General features: G+C 39.0%; 2 protein-coding genes across 2 annotated transcripts; one reads left to right on the forward strand and one right to left on the reverse strand.

The window, feature by feature from the left end:
* Positions 1 to 5080: 5080 nt before the first annotated feature.
* On the reverse strand, positions 5081 to 6985 carry LOC102700582 (GEM-like protein 5). Its single transcript, XM_006664490.3, has 2 exons — positions 6480 to 6985; positions 5081 to 5806 (listed from the first exon to the last, which is right to left on the reverse strand). Exons 1-2 carry the CDS (start codon positions 6826 to 6828, stop codon positions 5307 to 5309), a joined length of 849 nt encoding a protein of 282 aa, XP_006664553.2. The 5' UTR covers positions 6829 to 6985; the 3' UTR covers positions 5081 to 5306.
* Positions 6986 to 14658: 7673 nt separating this feature from the next.
* On the forward strand, positions 14659 to 15744 carry LOC121056030 (SH3 and multiple ankyrin repeat domains protein 3-like). Its single transcript, XM_040529729.1, has one exon. The coding sequence runs from the start codon at positions 14718 to 14720 to the stop codon at positions 15318 to 15320; it is 603 nt and encodes a 200-aa protein (XP_040385663.1). The 5' UTR covers positions 14659 to 14717; the 3' UTR covers positions 15321 to 15744.
* Positions 15745 to 20632: the final 4888 nt, after the last annotated feature.

The raw sequence follows: 20632 nt of genomic DNA on the forward strand, positions 1-20632 counted from the left end.
TCTAGGGCAAAAGAGGCACCGATGAGCTCGGCGTGATACGTAAATCACATTCCATAAGATGGAAGAGAGAGGGACTCACCGGGGATGGAGAACGACGATGCCTAAGTTGCCGGTGCCGGGAAAGATGGCCGAGCTCCGGGCATTCTGGGCATGGGATGCATTTGCTCGGACTTGGAACACGGTGTGGGGTGTATGCCCTTGCTCCTGGCGCGTTGGCTTGGCAAATAAGCAAGGGTCGAGTGGGAGGAGTGAGAGAGAGAGGTGGCTGTGCTATGATGGGGTTAGTTCGGCTCCCATTGGGCATGGAGTGCGGTGCCTGCTGTGAGGAGAGAGTGGGAGGCTGCCATGTGAGTCCTAGGGGGTGTGGAGCCCACTTGCAAGTGAAAGAAATTCGAAAACTGGCTTGGAGGCTAAGTCAAGTAGAGTTGGCTGCAAAGGATCTTTGGAGAGGATTTAAGGGAGATTTTGTACAGCAAAAAACCTGGGCAAGTGATCCTCTTGGTCGGGGGTTATGTGGAGAGTAAAAGTGCTTAAGTGGTTTGGGTTAGAAATCTCTGGTTTAGGCTTGATGGAGTGATAAACATGGGTTGACAGCATGGTTAGCAGCCGTTGACAGTGCAGTTAGCAGTTGATTCGATTTTTGGAGAAAGAAGAAAGGGTTAGAGAGTGATCCAAGGTGTGCCCCTCCTCAGGGTGTTAGGAAAGTTAGTAGAAGACTTTGGCTGAAACAAAACTTCAAAAGGAGGTTTTGAAATAAATTTTATAGAGAGAGCAAGTTTGAATCTGCTAAGGAGGTTTTAGGAATTTAGAGAAATTAAAATAGATCAAAGAGATAGCAAACCTTAATGAACATTTTTGAAAATTTGAAGGTTGATTTCTAACATATCAAGGTATTTTTTAGAATTTTTGTAGAATTTTTGGATGCATATAATTACCAAATTAATTATTTTTGTGACTCTAAGCCTATTATTGCATGTGATGATGAGATGATTAAGATCCAAAAACAATTAAAACCACTCAACAACCACATGATGTATTTATGTTAAATTTAGTTCTCGGGTTTACGGGCTTGGCTGGCTTCTAGCCATCCTACCTCACGAGGGTCTGTGTTCAAGGGTAAAAATAAATTGTATATTAACTTCATGAACCATGATTCGACCACCGGTTCACTGGTCGGATCATCAAATTGGTGAACCAAGAGTTTGTCTGGGTCATTCGCCGATTTGACATTTTTTCTATAGGATGTGTTTGATTACTAGAATGCTTAACTAGGCTAATACATCGTCTAAAATTTTTATCTTACATGTCCTTTATGCACTGGATGGCATAAGAAAACATGACTGCACCTCTTCTTGATGTGCTCCTTTAGTAAACAATGCTAGCAGCACTTGGCTATTGATTGGAACCATAACCTATAATTTTTTTAGATGATTACTCTTGCAAAATGGAGATTTAGAAGGAATGGCAGTAAAGGCTTCTTAGAAATCATATTTTTATCGGCATGGAACATATGGAAGTAGAGAAACAGACTAATATTTGAGAATATTAATCCATCGTTCCAATCATGGAAGACATTGTTTTCGAAAGAGCGTCTTCTGCATCTTAGAATAAAGGATCACTTAAAACAATCTGTTTTTGATTGGTTACAAACTTTACAGTCTTCATAAGTTTGGTCATACCATGAACACTTGTAATTTCCATTTATTAATGAAATTACACTGCTAGACAAAGTGCTGGCAGTTTTCTGGTCAAAAAATACATCGTCTAGGCTTATCTAAGGCAGGATATCAGATGAAAAGGCATGTGTTGCCACACTACCCTGTCAGGAATTTCCTACTTTGGATGTTCTAATGTTGGTGTGTTTCTTTTTTCATTTCTTTGTTGGTTGGTTGTACATGAAGGCCTTATTTCATGATTTAGCCTATTTTGTACTTTTTGGGGATAGCCTATTTTGTACTGTTGGGGGGCACCGGACGATAAACCTTACCACCCGTATATATGTTTTGATTTATTTGTTTTTAAAAATGTTTTTAAATTTATTTGTACAAAGCTCATATGTGTAAAGGTTTTATGCGCATGTGTACAAAATATATATCTATGTATAAATTTTTCTATTGTCATAAAGTTGTAGACATAAAATTTTTCTCGGCCAACGTAACATGCTAATGAATACATTTCATATACCCTATGTACAAAGTTTTCATGTATAGACCCTTTTAATGTATAAACTTCTCTATATGATTTCTTTTTTGGTGAGTTTACATGCCGCTGAATTAATTTCAAATTTATATGTACAACATTGATGTCTAAAAATTTTCTATGTATATATAGCTGGTCATCTTTTGGCTAATACGAAAAATAAATAAAACGACTTATTAACGATAAAAGAATAATTTATAGGTAAAACTTTATATATGTATTCGTATCGATGTATACACAAAGACCGAAAAATAAACTACGATAAAACAAACCACAAAATGAACTAAAATTAAAAACTCTAAAATCAACTTCAAATTTAAGATTGACTATTAAAGTTTTGACTTATAAACATAAGCAAAAGCGAAAGTTAGGACCGTAGGTGTATCGGGGACTAGCCTAATCAATTAATCTTAGTAGCAAAAATTTGTACTTAATTTACAAAACTCTCATATGTCGTTTTATTTCAAAATACAAATATTACACACATAAAAAATAATTGTATAGATAAACTTTGTATGTACAAATTTTGTACACGTGATATTTACATGTACAAGCATTCTGCCCATGCATTACAATGGGTGTTTACTTTAAAAATATCATTAACATGTTATTAACATTATTTTCTTTTATATATTATTTTTTAATTGCTACATATTTGTTATTAAAATATGAAAAGTCTTTTTCTTCTCAAAAAAGTAGAATTTATGTGAGTGTGGTTGACATGTGGGGGCATAATTATTTTTTCATAAAAGCATAGTATAGATAATAACATAGAGTTGGTGGCGGTTGCAGTTTCACCGCTTGGAATGTTTATAGAAGTATAGATATAGATAAATTTAAAAACAAATTCAACATGTGTTAATGCAGCATAGGAATTATACATGCAACTTTACATGCAAAAAACTTTATACGTATAAATTTTGTGCATAGAAACATTGTACATATAAATTCAAAAAATAATTTATACAAATTGAAAAGAAAATAAGGGCCTGTTTGGATCCAGGGATTTTTTTAGTCCCTTGTCACATCGGATGTTTGGACATTAATTAGGAGTATTAAATATAGACTGATAACAAAACTAATTGCATAAATAAATGCTATTTCATTAGACAAATTTTTTAAGCCTAATTAACCCACGATTAGCAAATGTTTACTGTAGCATCGCATTCGCTAATCATGGACTAATTAGGCTCAATAGATTCGTCTCGTGAAATAGTCCATAGTATGGCATGCGTTTTATTAATAGTCTATATTTAATACTTCTAATTAGTGTCAAAACATTTAATGTGACAGGGACTAAAAGAAGCAGGAGAGAAACAAACAAGCACTAAATATGCTTATGGGCTATGAGGTCTAAGCCCCGTTCGTTACCCTCCTACTAACTTAGATTTTCTCGTTTTACGTGGACACTTCCAAAATTTTTTTATAGTAAAGATGCTTTAAAAAACCATATTATCTATTTTTTACATTTTTATAACTAATAATTATAATTATATACTATTACTATATATTTTTTATGCCGGATATATAACCTATAAACGAAATGCAGCCTAAATGCTCGATATCTCCCCTAGTCTTGGCCTGCTCCAAAAAAAAAAAAAAAAAACCGAAGAAGGCTACGGAAATGAACATGCATGGATAAAAAGGAAAAAAAAAAGGAAAATGGCCCAACCTGATATTGGGCAGAAATAGCACTATAGCAGCAGACCAAACCGCGAGCCTACTTAACTTAAATTAAGTGAATTACCCATAAATTACTTTGGTCAGTGGTTTTATAGAGTTTTAATATTATTAAATAATATCCACCAGAAAAAACAGTAGGTGATATATAGTTTATGATAAAAGAAAGAACTTGAGTTTTAGTTTTATGGGATAAAACTTGATATAAAAACTAAACTGAAGCCACTACTGAAATTAATTCGTTTTATCTTCCACATTTATTATTTGTTACTTAGTTGTACTGGGATGTGTTGTGTGCGTGGACGAGATGGGTTTAGTTAGATCATATGTAGAGTTGGTTTTATTTTTCTGTTTGGTTAGATGAATGGATTAAACCCTGTTTTTTTTATTTGTGGGAGGGATGAGATGCAATGGGTTGAACCTGTTTTTTTCGTTGGAGGGATGAGATGAGTTTTTTTGTTAGAGGGATAAGATGAGATGAAGGTTAACTCTCATATCCAAAATAAATATTAAATACTAGGATTAATATATGAATAAGCTAAAGTAATATATTTATGCCAGTAATATATTTTAAATAAATTTAATAAATAAAATACCCCTCTAACATCGTGATCGTTCGTCTTAGATCTGTCCCACCGTTAAAAGTCTATCCATCCCACCGTTTAACGTTTGGGTTGGACCTAAATCTAATAAAAATATTTCTCTTCTGATTTCAACCAATCCACCAACCAACGATGCACCGTTTAACGTTTGGCTTGGACCTAAATCTAATAAAAATATTTCTCTTCTTATTTCGACCAATCCACCGACCAACGATGTCATAGGTGTATTGGCTCTATCCAAGTTCTCAACACATCCTATTTGTGAAATTAAACACATCTATCATCCGGCCGGAAGCGAAATTTACATTAAAAGTTCTTAATGTTACATTTATCCATCAAATATGTTTATGTTTACATGATATGACGCTGTTAAAAACAGCGCAGCATCGAGAATGATGAGAAGATTACTTATTTAATTTATACTTATATATCCGCCGTTTGATATTATTATACACGTTTAATTATTTATTTCATTCAAACTTTTTTAAATATATAAAGCTATATATAAGTGTATAGCTAACCATAAATAAAATAATATAAAAATAATTATAATTATATAAATTTTTTAAATAAGACAAATGATGAAACATGTATAAATAATTGGTTATAATATATCACAGGTGATGTACATGTATACCCAAGTACCCAACAACTACCAAAACGTATATCACCACTCCAAATTCCAAATTAAACAAACACACGAATTAACGTACGACTACTAATACTATAGACAGCAAATTCACCGCGTATATATACAGATCCGAGCAAACCAAACTAAATTTAACTAAACACGCAAAAAAAAAAGAAGAAAAAAAAAAGAAGATCTCAATCCGTTGCTGCCGCCGCCGGCGTGACGGTCGTCGTCGTCGTCGGAGGGGACGCCGTCTCCTTCTCCGAGACGGCCTGCGAGAGGTGGCGCACGGCCTTGTCGTAGCTGACGAACCCCATGAACCAGAACTCGTGGGCGTCCACGGTGGCGACGCGCACGTACCTCTCCGGCATGGCCACCGGCTCGACGGCGGCGACCCTGGCGAGCGGGACCATCACCTTGTAGTAGCTCCAGGCGGCCTGGCCGGAGGGCGCCGTGAAGGAGAGCGGCCGGTCGCTGCAGAAGGCGAGGCTCCGGTCGGTGAGGTAGAGCGTGCCGGCCACGGGGCCAGTCGCCGTCGAGAGGTAGCAGGCGAACGCCTTGCGGAGGCGCTCGTCGGCGGCGGCGGCGGCGAATGTCTGCCTGTACAGCTTCTCGAAGCCGCCCTCCGTGAGCGCCTTCGCCCCCAGGCTCAGCTTCCCCATCGCCGCCTCCGACATCGACGGCGCCGTCTTCACTGCGATGCCAAATAAATATATTTGTAAATGAAAAATTATTTTGTAAATAAAAATTTTATTATACGTATTCTTTGTGTTTGAAAAACATTTTACGATGAAAAATCCAAAGTTCTACTCCAATTTATTAAAATTTAAAGTTAAAATTCATTTTTTTTACTAACCAATCAACAGCGTCAGCAACGGAACCGCCGAACCGGGTTGTCACTACACCGCCACGTGTCGCTCGGTCAAAAGGTCAAACCGTTGGTGGCGTGACGCGTTGCATACGTGTGACAAGTTACTCTGCTCCGGCGAGAAGCAGAGTAATCAAAGTTGTAATCAAAGTTGATTTTGTTTTTCTCTTCTCGTGAAACAAAGATATTCATGTGGAAATTAATTGACATCATGTCTATAAAATACTAAACTAGACTAAAAACTCAAGCTTTTTTTTGGCTAAATTAGACTAAGGCTATGTTATTTCTTGCTAAAAGATAAAACAAATTCTGATTTTTTATAGTTATTTAACTATACAAATGATGAAATTACTGCTATCTAGTTAAAAATAAGTTTTACAAATTAAGATGATAACTTTTCTATATAGAATTTTTTTGAAAAACGCACAGCTTACAAAGGATGTGTTTTTGGGCTAAAAATTGAAGCTTTTGAGGCAAAAAAGATTGAATTGAGACTTACGGTTGAGCCAGATGTTGGAGGCGAGCTCCTCGGCCTTGCGGCTCCAGGTGTTGAAGAAGTCGAGGATGTGCTCCATCGGGCTCTCCCCCTTCTCCGCCCGGCCCCTCGCCGGCGCCGCCGCCGCCGCCTCGCCCATGATGACGTACAGCGGGAGCTCCTGGTCGCCCCTTGCCGCCGTCCACCGCGCCGCCTGCTGGTTCTCCGGGTGCGCGCCCGGCGCCGCCGGCGGGCCCATCTGCCTCGTCCCCCACTTCGCCTTCTCCGCCGCCTCCGGCTGCGGCTGCGGCGCCTGAGGCTCCGCGGCCGGCGCGGCGGCGGCGGCGGCCGGGGTGGCGTCCTTGCCGTCCATGGCTGGGACTAGGAGATTGGAGAGGAAGATGGATGCAGCTGGAATGGATTTGGAGAATGAGATTGCAAAAGCAGCGGATGAGCTGATCGGGATGGATGGATTGATGAGCGGGTGATGGTTTTTATAGCGCGGGTCGGCCGTGATGTCGGCCGGGATGATCATCTGATTTTTACGACATTTATCCGTGACCTAATTGCTAAGCCGACACTAAGGACAGAATTACGGAGTCATTGTTACGCCATAGTTGTAAATGACAAAAAAAACTGTTTATTAGTAAACATTTATATATGTGTTTTGGTAGCTCATAAGTAAAATCAGAAAAATAAATATGATAAAAAAACGCTAAAATTAACTTTAAATTAATGTTAAAAATTTAAATTTGCTCTTTCCTACATATTATCTGCCGAATCACTTATGAGATGATTGTTTGGCAGCATATTTGTCAATAAAAAATAATTTAAGAATAAAAATTTTATATATGTATTCCTACCGATTTAAAAGTTAATACTGAAAAATAAACTTTTTGAAAAAGTCTCAAAATCAACTCTGAATTTAAGGTTGAAAAGTAAATTTTGGCTTATAAATAGAAGGAGAAGCATAAAGACAAGGGTGTTACATTAGCGTTTTAAGCTAGATTTAAATTTAAAATTTCTACCGCAATTCACTGATAGCAATTTAAATGTTGAGTAAATTTTACGTAACTACCGGCAAAGTCAGGAACTTTTTTATAGAAATAACAAAGCTTAGTCTATTTAAACCCAAAAAGCTTGAAGTTTAAGTCTAGTTTACTGCTCTAGCATGATGATTCAATTAGTTTCCACATGAATCTGCTCTGTTTCACGAGAAGGAGGAAAAAAAAAAACAAAATCAACTTGGGTTACTCTGCTTCTCGCCGAAGCAGAGTAGCTTGTCACACGTATGCCACGCGTCACGGCACCAAGGGTTTGACCCTTTGACGAGTGACACGTGGCGGTGTAGTGACGACCCGGTTCCGTTGCTGACGTGGCTGCTGGTCTGTAAAAAATTCTACGGATTCAATTCAAGGTAAATTTATCACCAGAATTTAAAGTTAAGCTATTGTATTCTAAAACTATAAAATTGTCATATTATTTATTATAGAACTATAGATTATATATGCTTAACAAACCTAACATAATGCCCCAAATTATTATTGTCACGGAGGCTTGAAATATGTAGTTTTTCTTATTTGGACAACGAACTTTAGAACATTGAGTTTCCTGTTAAAACCAATAACAAATGCGTAGTTTGGTGATGTTATCTCTTAGAACTATATCTTTCTGATCAATTTGATGTTAAGGTCTTGTTTAGTTCCTAAAATTTCTTTCCAAAAACATCCCATCGAATATTTAGACACCTAAATAAAGTATTAAACATAAATAAACCAAAAAACTAATTGCACAGTTATGAAAGAAATCTTGAGACGAATCTTTTGAGTCTAATTAGTTCATGATTAGTTATAAGTACTACAGTAACCAACATGTGCTAATGACAGATAATTAGGCTCAAAAGATTCGTCTCGCAGTTTCTAGGCTAGCCGTAAAATTCGTTTTTTCATCCGTGTCCGAAAACTCTTCCAACATCCAATCAAACATTTAATGTGACACTTCTTCCAGAAATTTTCACAATCTAAACACCACCTAAATGTTAAACACGTAGTTAAGGTAAATTTATCACAAGAATTTAGAGTTAGGCTACAAGACTTAATAGAGTTGGGTGGTTTCCAAACTACAATAACTATATCAAACTTGAAAGTGCAATAAATATACCATTACCTAGCAAAAATGAAAATAATTAAAATACGATTTAAAATAAAAACTTAAGTAACAAAAGATGGCGAGAAATAAAATTCAGATGACATCTTTAAAGTGAAAATTTTCACATGTATAACGATTCATACAGAATATATTCTGGACAAAAAGGCCAAAAGTATTTTATCGTCCGATAATGACCAGAGTAGCCATAAAGGGGACTAATGTTTGGATGTTTTGGGGGGAAAACCAAACTATATAATTTATAATTAAAAATTTTATATACGTATTTCTATTAAGGTTAAAAAATAAACTTTGATTTAAATAAACTTTAAATTTTAGTTTATAAGAATAAGTATGAACGTAAATACGGAGACTCGAGGTGGAGACGAGGATTATTTCCCTCCCAGCGGAGGAATTAATTAAGCGGCGGGAGGAACTCATTATTTTATTTAATCATTAAGCTGGGGTGTCTTAAGCACCAAATTTTAGTTTCTTCGCGAGCAAGAACCTTCGAGGCGCGGCATCTACTTCCGCCCGCGACGGCGGGGCCTACGTGGACACCGGAAGCTTAGCCGAGGCGACAACGTGTCCATCCCTTGTTTTTTCCTTTTTTTATTCTTTCCTATTTTTTTCTTAAAGCTTCTTTGAAGACAGGTTGTCAATCTGGTAGAAAATTGAAGGAGCAGGCAAGATTATATAACTTTTTAATAATTTTTAATAACTATACTAACGATGAAATTAATCTACTACTATACCGCTTTAAATAGGGCGACGGCAGTGCATTTGACACCACAACATCTGTTAGATATTCGCCTCATATTTTCATTTATATTATGATAGTCTATAAGACAAAATTTAAAATTTTAACATTAAATTAGAGTTAACTTTAGGAATTTTTTACCAAAGTTTACTTTTTTAAACTTACGTTCTAAATCGCTCAGAATATATATATAATATTTTTTATTTATAAATATAACTTTTGTTTTTTATAAAAAACCCTAAAAATCATCCCTAGTATAGTTTATAAAGATGGAACAATACAATATTAAAAAGGTATACTATTATCTAACAGTTTAGAAAAGGGTCAGAGAACGCACGTCTAGAAGCTTTTCTTCCAGAGACATCACGCGGCAAGAGTGCGAGTGCGACCGCATCGCCGGGCGATGTCCACGTGTCCCTCGTGCTTAGGGCCGTCGGCTGGCCCAAATTGAGCGGAACGGCTTATCTGTTTAGAGCTGTTACACTAGCAAACTTCTCGGTTAGAATTGTATGGGTAATAAATAGGATGTCATATATAAATTTTTTATAATATGACAACGTATTAATAAAAAGAGATAAAATGAGTTTTATGAAGATGAAACATTATATGCACAGTTATCTAGATAACTTGCATCTTACATGTAACCTAGAAAACAATAATATATGAAACTATGCATTGAGAGAGAAGTGTTTTATTCAGTTCCAAATATTTTTAGATGACATGTCAGAAGAATAACGAATTACAGATTTATAGTCGGTTGTAGCATGGATTCAAAGATGTAATGTGTATATGATAGATAAGACCAAATATTAATAGTATAGTAAATAACTATGATATAAATGAGCTATTAAATTGACTACATAATTTAAAGCTAGAAGTAGCTGGCTATACTATGGAACCCCTCTTATTTGGGCGACTATTGCAATACATCAGTTACTTGTTGCCATGCTAGACAATCAATGTGCCATTATTTGGTTTCAAACAAAAAATAGAATTACCAAGTTACTTCTGTGTCATTCCCTTGATAGCAACAAAACTTAAAGGTTAGTAATCTTTCTCAACAAATTTGGCAATAATCGAGGCAACAACCTTAACAAAAATTTTAGCAATGGGTAAATCTCCATCACTCGAAAATTGGTAGTCGCTCTGTTCCTTTTTATTGTCACCATTAATGGGTATTATAGCAACTTTAACCACTAATAATTATTAAGTTTTCAAATAATTATACTCTCTCTGTTCTAAATTGATCGCTACATAAGAGAAACAGACAAATCTCAAATTAATCATCATATATAAGGAGAGAACCTATTATGCATTAGTTGAAATGTGAACAACTTTGATTCACACGCATATTAAATGCTTACATGCATCCGTCCAATCGACTTTGATGTGAGTTATAAATTTTAGTTTTGCATGTATATAAGAACTTAGGATTTATGACTCTATAATTTTTTAATGTTGATTAAATAAATTCTTGGTTTTTTACCTAGACCTTATGATTGATCAATTTGAGATGGAGAGAGTATCATGTTAAATGAAAGCTGAACAACACGATTCAACCATTCATTTTATTAAAGAACTTACTTAATTATTATTTATTTTATTTGAATTAGATTTAATACTAAATGTATTTTAATTATAACTACATTTTTGCATATTTACCTAATTTTTTTAACAATAGAAAAATTAGCGGTACCTTCTTTTAAATTACAAATGAATTGTCGTTGTTAACTTGTATTGTAGCAACTCTAATCACTGCTATCTCCGTCCTATAATAACTTCACTTTTCATTTTTCCGTGTCCAACCATTCATTTTATTTGAAAAATTTGTAAAAAACTTTTAAAAATTAGTTACGCATAAAATACTATTCATATTTTATCATCTAGTAATAATAAAAATATTAATCGCAAAAAATTTTTTAAATAAGACGAAGAGTCAAAACATTATATAAAAACTAAAAAAATGAAGTTATTATAGAAAAAGGTAGTACTAATTTTCAATGACTATATTAAAAAGTTAATACATATGTTTAGTATGCACTACACTTCGGTAATATGACATCTATTTAAGTATTTAGAAAAAAATTATAAAATACAAATGATCAAAATTAAAATATGAATAGTGTTTGATGACAAATATAAGTGTCAATTCCCTACGTGGGATGCAGCCATGACATTTTCTCCGGCGCGACGACGACGGCGAGGAGGAGTAGCAGCGCTCGGCCGCAGCGATCAGCGACGCGATCCTAGCGGCAGCGATCCGGTGGTTCGAGGCGGCAGCGAAGCGCGGCGCCCGACGGTTGAGATCGGCGTCCGGTGGCAAAGGCGATGACAGTGACGGCCGACAGAAGGGAGGGAAGAGGACGGCGAGAGTAAAGGCGGTGACGGCAGGACGGCGGGGACGGAGAGAAGCGGTGCTCGGCCGAGATCGACGTCCAGTGACGAATCCCCGCGTCGGACGACGGCAACGACGGTGAGAGGCGAGTACGAGGGAGGCAAAGGAGGGCGGCGGCGGCTCGAGCGGGCGAAGGGGGAGCGAGCGGCGATCGGGGGAATTTTATAGGAAGGCGGGCGTGACGCGGTGCGCGATTTGCGGCCGGCGGTTGCGCACGGGATTGGCGGCGACAAATCCGGCAGCGACTACACGGATTTGGTGGCGGCGATTGCGGGATGTGGCTAGGCGAAAAAGGCGGCGACGATTGCGGCGCGGCGGCGCGCGCCGCGGGTGGGACGCGGCGTGGCGAGGCACGAGCACGCGGGCGAGGAACAACCAACGTGAGGCGCGACAGAGCAGTGGGGTGCGGCCGACGCGGCGCGCTACGATGCGCAGCGGCGGTGGGGTGCGGCGGCGGCGAGGCGAGCGCGCGGGCGGACGCGGCAAGCGACGCAACACGGCGGCGCAGCGACGCACGGACGCGGTGACAAGGCGCAACGCGAAGGCGCGGGCAGAGGCACGTGCGCGAGTCGACCAGGAACGCGACGCGACGGCAGAGACAGATGGCGGCCGGTGGCACGGCGCGCGGCGGCGAGCGGCGTCGCAGTGCAAGGGAGAGGCGGGCGTCAGAGGAGGAAGATATGTCCGACAGGTGGGCCCCACCTGTCGGCGACTGAGAGAGAGGGATAGGAAGGGTGGCTAGACCTGGCGTGCGCGGGGAGGCAGTGGGCCGGCGTTTGGCCCACGGGAAGGAAAGGGAGGGAGAGAGGGAGTGGGTTAAGAGGAGCTGGGCTGGCAGGCCGGCTGGGAGAGGAGAGGAGAGGGGAGGAGAGGAGAGTAGATGGGCTGGCTGGAAAAGAGAGAAAGGAAAAAGAGAGAAAGAAGGAAGGGAAAAAAAGACAGAAAAAGAAGGGATAAAGAGAAGGAAAAAGGAGGGAAAAAGAGAAAAGGAAAAAAAAGAAATTGCCTCCAATTTTTCTGATTGTTATTAAGTTTATTTAAGCAAATTTCATAATCTGCAATTCAAATTTTAATCCTATTAATTATTTTAAATGCTTTCAGGACATTTTAAATATTCCGAAAAGCTTCCAATTAATTTATACATGGTTTTCTCTTAAACTTTAATTAATAAATTATTTTAATGTATTATTTAATTCCTTTTTAGCTAGGGTAAAACTCAAGGCGTGACAGTAGGGACTCCTGTGACGAACAATAGGTAGTTTGTTAGGAGGCTAACATGCGAGGATGATTGATGGAGTAGAGGTGGATCTCTTGAGTGGAAGTCGATAAGGGCGTGGGAGAGTAGAGGTGGATCTCTTGAGTGGAAGTCGATAAGGGCGTGGGAGGCATCTGCATGCTGACGGTGGTCTGTTGGTGGCAGCTTAGAGGAGGTGATGAAGCCATGACCTCATAACGGAGGAAATGTTGGCATTAAGTGAAAACTCTTGATAGCCACCGAGCTTGGGTGGGCGATTCTTAAGAGGTCGTGACCTTCCTTGAGGGCATTTGTCAAGGTGTCCCTCTTATTTCCATATGTGATTTTATATATAAAAACCTGGCCTAAGATTCTTTCAGCGGATGATAGTAATTCTTTAGCCTTGCATTATCTTTGTTTGTCATGTTAGTTGAAGGACAAGAGAGTCTTTTATCTTTCTTGCATTTGCTCTCTCTTCTCTTTATAACCCTAATCTGTAGTTGGTTGGGACTATGTATGTTTGGCGATTAGATGACCGATGAGGTTGATAGTTGGTGGGTAATCATAGCACTATCATATATGGACATATCATTAGTACTAGGGGCAAGCAGATCTTTCTTTTCATTTGCCTTCTCCCTCCATAGTCCAAAGCCCACATGACTATTCAGAGCTCATAATCCAAAGCTCAAATGATGACTGGGAGCCCATGCGTCGAAGACTAGTACACTTTTACTTTATATTTTTTTCCTATATCAAAGATATTATAGGGTGCATGTTGTCTTTTTGCAGTAATAATATATAGTACTATATAATGCCACAAAGATTTGTGTGACCTTTTCTTGGTATATCTCATGTGATGAAAACTTGGTTGTGGCGATTACACAAGCGGACGTGGTAGTAATGCTTATGTCCCAAAAGAATTCACTTTTAGCTATTTTGTTTGTCCCTCGAAAACTTTGGGCATGTTTGGTTAGTAACTGGCTTTGGTACACCTAATCTTAGTCCAAAATAGTTAACCTGCCACAACTTTAACTCGCTTAACTCCTACTCACTCGACCCATATATCATTCACTCTATTTTCTTATCTAACTTTAAGTAAACTTAAGGGTTGCTTGGTTAATGCCTAGCTTATCATAACTAAGCTTAGGTAAGCTATGACATATGGCAAAAAGTAGGGCTAAGAAATAGTTAGCCACAGATGTGACACCGTTAGCTTTAGTTTTGTGTAAAAACTAAGGGGGTATGAAAGTGTGGCATGGCATAATTATATCATCCAAACAAAAACATGTAAAAGAAACCGTTACATGACTAAAATATGGTGTAGCAAAGTAAAAAATAATGAACCAAACATCCTTTAGTTTATCATTTTGTTTAAAAAAAGTGTGATACTCCTTCCGTTTTATATTATAAAAGTTCGTGGGTTTATCTATATTCATCTATGTACATATATATAGTCTGTATATGTATCTAGATTTATTAGCATACATATGAATTCAGAACAGAAAATTTTATAATATGAAACGACTGTAATAACATCTCAAGTTATCAAGTTAGACGATAAGAAAAGTAACGTGTATTTTAGTCTTTTTACCTCGTATAGACAGGATAAGAACAAAATTTCTTATGACGGAAAAAAAAAAAGAAAAAGCAAGACGATGAGCGTGGGAGGGGGGAAGCACACAAGACGACAGCGGCTGTCCCCGTTTCCCCCAACATCCCGTCCGTTCCATGGCCGACTCCGCCTCCGGGCCCCACCCGCTCCCCCCCGCCTCGCCGCCGCCGCCGCCGGACCCCGGCGGCAAGCGCCAGCGCCGCCCCAGCGTCCGCCTCGCCGGCTCCATCCCGCTCCCCTCCCACCTCCCCCACCCTCGCCGCATTCCCATCACCCCCTCCTCCCGCTCCCGCAAGCCCCTCCACCTCCAACACCCCCACCCCTCCTCCTCGCCCAAACCCAGCGGCGACCAGCAGGACGACCCGGAGGAGGAGGACGGGACCCCCTCCACCCCCGCCTCCCCCGACGTCGACGACCTCGTCCTCGCCGCCGCGTTCCCCCGCAAGCCGAGGTCCCTGGAGGCGCAGGGGGAGAGCGCCGCCGCCGCCGCCGCGTCGGAGGAGGTGGTGGACGTCGCCGAGTGGCTGTGGGGGATCGGGATGGGGCGGTACGCGGCGGCGTTCGAGGCGCACGAGGTGGACGGGGAGGTGCTGCCCTGCCTCACCATGGACGACCTCCGCGACATGGGCATCGGCGCCGTCGGGGCGCGCCGCAAGCTCTACTGCGCCATCCAGAGGCTGCCTCCTCCTCCTCCTCCGCCGCCACCGCCACGGAGGTGAAATCGTTCTGGTCTTCCTGTGGTTGGCGCTTAGCTTTAGTTTAGTTCCGGCCCTAACTTCGTCAGGTTGCAACTGTATCACATCGCTTAGGAGGTGTAAAAAATGTGTCAAAATGGGAAGGAAGGTTTGATGATCACTTCCATGTGGAATGGTAACCTGGGCCGTCTTAGTGTCGTAGTATGTAGTGTACATATGAAAAAGTTGGAATGGAAATGCTAACCATCCTGTTTTAATGTTGTCTAATGCTTTCTGTGAACTGGCAATAATTGTGAATATGGAAAGATGAGATGGGAATGGTTTCTCTGATGCTTTGGAAGTGTTTGGAGATGCATGGTAATTGGATTAGGCCAAGTAGCCACATGCTTTGGTATTACTGGAATAACTTGATGCTGCTTGATAGTGCTAAAATATGTTTTGCTATGTGGGGGCGTTTGTCTAATGCTTTCTCGTTTGAAATGGATCGGATTAGCTGCAACTGCAACAATCTTGCATGCTAGTTCTTCTTATAGGTGCTAATCACATAGAAAATGTGTACAAAGGCTACATGCAGTTTTTTTTTATTACTAGTTGGTTTGTCTTTGTTTCACTATTGATTATAGTGTGTAGTTGTGTACTTACAGATTTGCTGGTTCCAATTTTGATTGAACTGAGATTACATTGAATGTGTTTTTATTGAGTGAATTTGCTTAGTGCGCTCGGATTCCTCTTGGTGTCGGGAAGTACTGTTGTGAAGGTGGCCGGTGTCTAAGATCATTGCAAAGGCCCATCTTTGACTACATTAATGAGTTGCGATTTTCTTAATCATTTAATGACAAGTTAAGTTTCTGTGATATAGAGATGCCATTGACTGAAATCATCTGACTTTGGAATTGGACCTCCAGATGTTCTGATGTAAGCCACATTGGGTGCATGGCTAGTCAGTTCGATATTGAATTCTTGCTTATTTCCTGGGATTACTTCCTTTCCTTGTCCATGGTGGGTTCAGTGGCGAATCCAGAAAATTTCTGAGCCTGGGCAAACTTAATGATGGATAATAAGCATGTGTATCCATAATTTACGCAAATAATATAAGGTTGATAAATAGAATAGTTTCAAATAAAATTTATAAAGCATGTTTCATGACATATAATAGGCTCATTGGCACAAAAGTTAACAAAAAAAAATGAACTTAGATAAGGCCCATAGCCACCAAATAGTGCCTCAGTCCTAAAATTTGTCAAAAATAAGCACAGATGCACAGCAACACAGGCACAACGAATCAAAATCCAATATTCTAACTTTAAACTCTTTGTTTTTACCTGTCTGATTGATCTGTTTTTCTTAGCCCTTCCATTTGCTGTCACTTGATGACTTGCTACACTTGCAAAGAAAAGGACGCCGATGGTCCCCGGCCTCTGATTCTGCTGGCGCCGGGCACTGGGGTGTGGCAGCACTGCAGTCTGCAGAGGAGACACAACACAACCCACACCAGCATGCTTCACATTCGCTAGTTGAACATCTCCAGAAGTCCAGATTCACTAAATTGGGGATGGAGACTGAATGGTTTTGGAATTGGAAGAATCAGCGTCATCAGTGCTTTGCAAAAATGGAGTGCAGGTCTGCAGGATACGTTGCGTCGGTATTGCTGTGGTTGGTTGGGTGTGTGGCACACCAATGGGCCGTGTCGCCGGGGGCTTCGGGCACGTGCGTGCTGCTCTCAGCAGTAGCCACTAGTAGCATCCAATGAGCCCAGGCAGTGGCCGGGCCTTAAATCTACCACTGATTGGGTTTCTTTCTGTTCAATCATTATCTCATTTTAATTGCAAGATTTGCTGGTTTAATGGTTCCCTTTTGCAAGTTAGTGTATTTTGGGCTTCTGGGCCTTTTCTATGTTTTTTTACATTTTCTAGTAAGAAGATGATAATCCCAATAAGAGATTCAAGGTTTATCCCCTCCCACGCTCTTGCTGCATCTATTTTATATGCTTTTGTTGCTCTTAATAGCAGTCTTATATTTGTTAACAAAAAGAACAAATCTTCAGCATCTCAGTAGTTAATTTGTTTCTTTTCACGCTGTAAATGAAACCATTTATGCTGTAGTTTTGTTTTTTCCTTAAGAACAAATCCTCAGCATCTCAGTAGTTAATTTGTTTCTTTTCACGCTGTAAATAACCGTTTATGCTGTAGTTTTCTTTTTCCTTTTTCACAGAAAGAAGATGAGACCAGTTGGTTAAACAATTTGAGGTAATCCATATGCCATAAGTGAAATCAAATTATGTGAATGTGAGTTCTCCCCAACAAATGGAAATGTTGCATGGTCTTAGTTCACATACTTGAAACCTTCAAGTATAAGGAAGAACTTAAAGCACATTATTATGATTTAGAAAACTCAAGATCGTGATGTTTTAGTACTCTGGCAGTGACTTCATTGGTCTACCTCTGTTCATTTTGCAATTTTGTGTTTGTTGCCTTCCTGTGTGATGCTCTTTAACTCCTATTTGGTACCGATTGGAATTTTGACCTTACTGTATGTGGTTTTCTTATCATCTGATTTTGGCTGTGAATCATACCATTTGTAGTTGTTCCAAGTAAAAGAATTTAGTCGATGGAACCATGATGCCAAGAATATTTTTCACAACTAGCAGAAATTTAACTTTATTTGTTGTCAGAAAATGTTTGTGCTCCCCATCATGGAATATTTCTTTGAAAATTAGACTATTAATGTTATCAAAATTACTACTATTTTTTCAATTTGAGCAGTATGGAAACACATGTTTTGTTGGAAAAGAATAAAGAAATACATATGAAAGGAAATGAATAATTCAATGGTAGTAAAGTTTTCCTTCAAACTAAATTCATGGATTCTGTTATAGACAGCCTGCAGAACATTCCTAAATAGCTATTTACTTTTTGTGTATTTGTAGACATATTGTGAATCCTCTTAACCATCTTTTTTCCTGCAAGTGCCTACACCGTTGCTTATGTAGATCTGATAGTATGTATGGTACTCAAGGTACCTACTCTGTCATTCTGTAGCTAATGTGGGATTCTTGAACTCGCAAACCAAAGGGAACAAATAATGTTGTTGCCTTGCAGGTGACTATTCAAACTTGTTTAGACTATAGACTAGCTGCTCTTAGTTAGTCCTTCAAAAAGGTTCGTATCTTAAACAACCATGTTCTAATTTTCAATTTGTTTTATTTGAATATCTAGCTTTATTCATGTTGAATTTACAATATAATATCTTGTTGACTAATGAAAGAACTAAAATTAATGTATCTTCACTAGGTATCATTTTGTTCCTAGTAATTTGTGCCTGCTAGCATAACATCAGGTTTGAGATCAACTAGTCCTAAATCAGTTCTGTTAATATTTTAGCAACTTGCAGCCATAGGAAAATGGAAATTTTTACTGCCCTTTTTGAAGTCAGGATTGGACTAATTGTTTGTATGTTGCCAGTCAGATGTCATGGAGCTAATGAAATATACCTTTCCAGTCTTTGCATGATGTGCAGATTATTGAGGAAAGCATTGTAGTGTACTGGCCTAGAGAGTGTTCAATCTAGGAGAGTGTGCAGAGTAGAAGGTGCTGATAATATGAACTAATTATTCCGAGTGTTGCTTACTGTAATGCCTCATTGTCCCTGCATGTTGCATGAACTACCACTCACATTAGCGCCAGTTATGCTCTAGTTATTGCTTTGCGTAGATGGGTTTACCTAATGAACAATTTATTCCATACCCCTGGACTTATGTATTGGTCATTATGCACACTAACTCACAAGTTGATACCAGTTCACACCCTCAACAATTTTGCCCCTTATGGGCCTTAATGAGAGAGTCTAATATGGGCCGGGGTAGTCGCATGAATATCTTATTCTTTTTTTGCAAGGGTGTATGAATATCTTATTCTTTTTTGCAAGGGTCTATAGGTGAAACAGCATATTACATAGAGATGTAGGCTTCTGCCAATGCTATTTCCTAGGTAATATGGTGGAATTTCTCATAGCCCCATTTACTGACATTATAGGAATGCTTAGCAGGGGATCTTACATGCCTGGGATATATGGCAAGATATCACTACATTTTAGGATGCATGCAAAGCATTCTGGGACCAGATACATAGCATGCACACCCTTGTAAGAAACTGTAAAAAAAATGGTATTTCTCAAGATTGAGGGTTGCTCCCTGAAGTCACTATTATTAATCCTTCATGGTGGCCTATAGAAAACAGGAGTTAATTAATGCTGTTTACTCCAATGCTTTGTTTAGACATGCCGTCTGCCTTGGATGCAGTTTGTACACCATTTGTAGTCCCATTGAATAACAACAGATAAAGGCATAAAGGCAGAAAAAAAAGGCATTTTCTCTTAGGTTAGATATGACACGTAGAACCATGGATGGGCCTTCTCCTTATATAATGCAGGGAGGTATGAATTGACGTGTAAAGGGAGTGCCATGCAAATATTGATTTATAAACTATGTTACGACTACTAAGATGTCGTCACATGCCCTTAGCACTATGTGGACATTTTAATGCAATACTATTAATCCAATTAGCATCTGACTTATTTATTTTGTACATAGCACTAGTTGTGGTTACATGAAAAGACAGTGCCAAAAGTGGATTGATAGTTTAACCTTAGGGGCCACCTTATACCCTTATGTTACTATGTTAATGAATCATTTGAAGTCAATTCAGCTTGTGATGATTGAGGAAGTTTTCTAGTATATTAATTGCAACATCATATGATTACAGAAGGGCATATCAATATGCCTGTATTACTTATCAGTGGATTGAGGTGGTGAGCATAAAGTGCTGTGAAATCATTAGTTCATCGCAGCCCCTTGTAAGATCATTTTCTTTTCTTTGAATACAGATGAACCTGCTCTTTCAGGGATACTGGTTCTGCACTAATGTCGGACCCACCAATTTTATGTTATCTTAGTTTACCTGGGAAGTTCTCTTTAGTTTTTATCATCATAACTGCAAATATTATAACCAAGCAATCATCATGAAATAACCATTTCTTCTTTTTTAAAAAAGAAATTCAAATTTGAAGTTGCATAGTATACACAATTGCATAACTGAATTGGTTGTCATTTCCTTCACCTTCAAGATGGCACGAACCATGCAGATATGCTGTCAAATCAATGTGCTTTTCTGGTTCTTATGGTATTCCTACGGTATTTATATATTTTTTATTCTTGTAGTGAAAGCTACCTGGATGGAAGTATCTTGCTGGTACTGCCAAGTTACTTTTAGCTAGTACTGGCCAATCAAATCAAAATTTCATTTTTTTATCGGTTATTTCATCCTTTTCTTTTCATCAAC

The sequence above is a fragment of the Oryza brachyantha genome, chromosome 12 (genome assembly GCF_000231095.2).
Source record: "Oryza brachyantha chromosome 12, ObraRS2, whole genome shotgun sequence".
In the NCBI taxonomy this organism is placed as follows: Eukaryota; Viridiplantae; Streptophyta; class Magnoliopsida; order Poales; family Poaceae; genus Oryza; species Oryza brachyantha.

Coding starts and splice junctions, on each gene's coding strand:
- LOC102700582 (XM_006664490.3), bottom strand. CDS start 6,828: ATGGACGGCAAGGACGCCACCCCGGCCGCCGCCGCCGCCGCGCCGGCC. Junction 5,807..6,479: donor CTCCAACATCTGGCTCAACC/GTAAGTCTCAAT, acceptor TTGGCATCGCAG/TGAAGACGGCGCCGTCGATG.
- LOC121056030 (XM_040529729.1), top strand. CDS start 14,718: ATGGCCGACTCCGCCTCCGGGCCCCACCCGCTCCCCCCCGCCTCGCCG.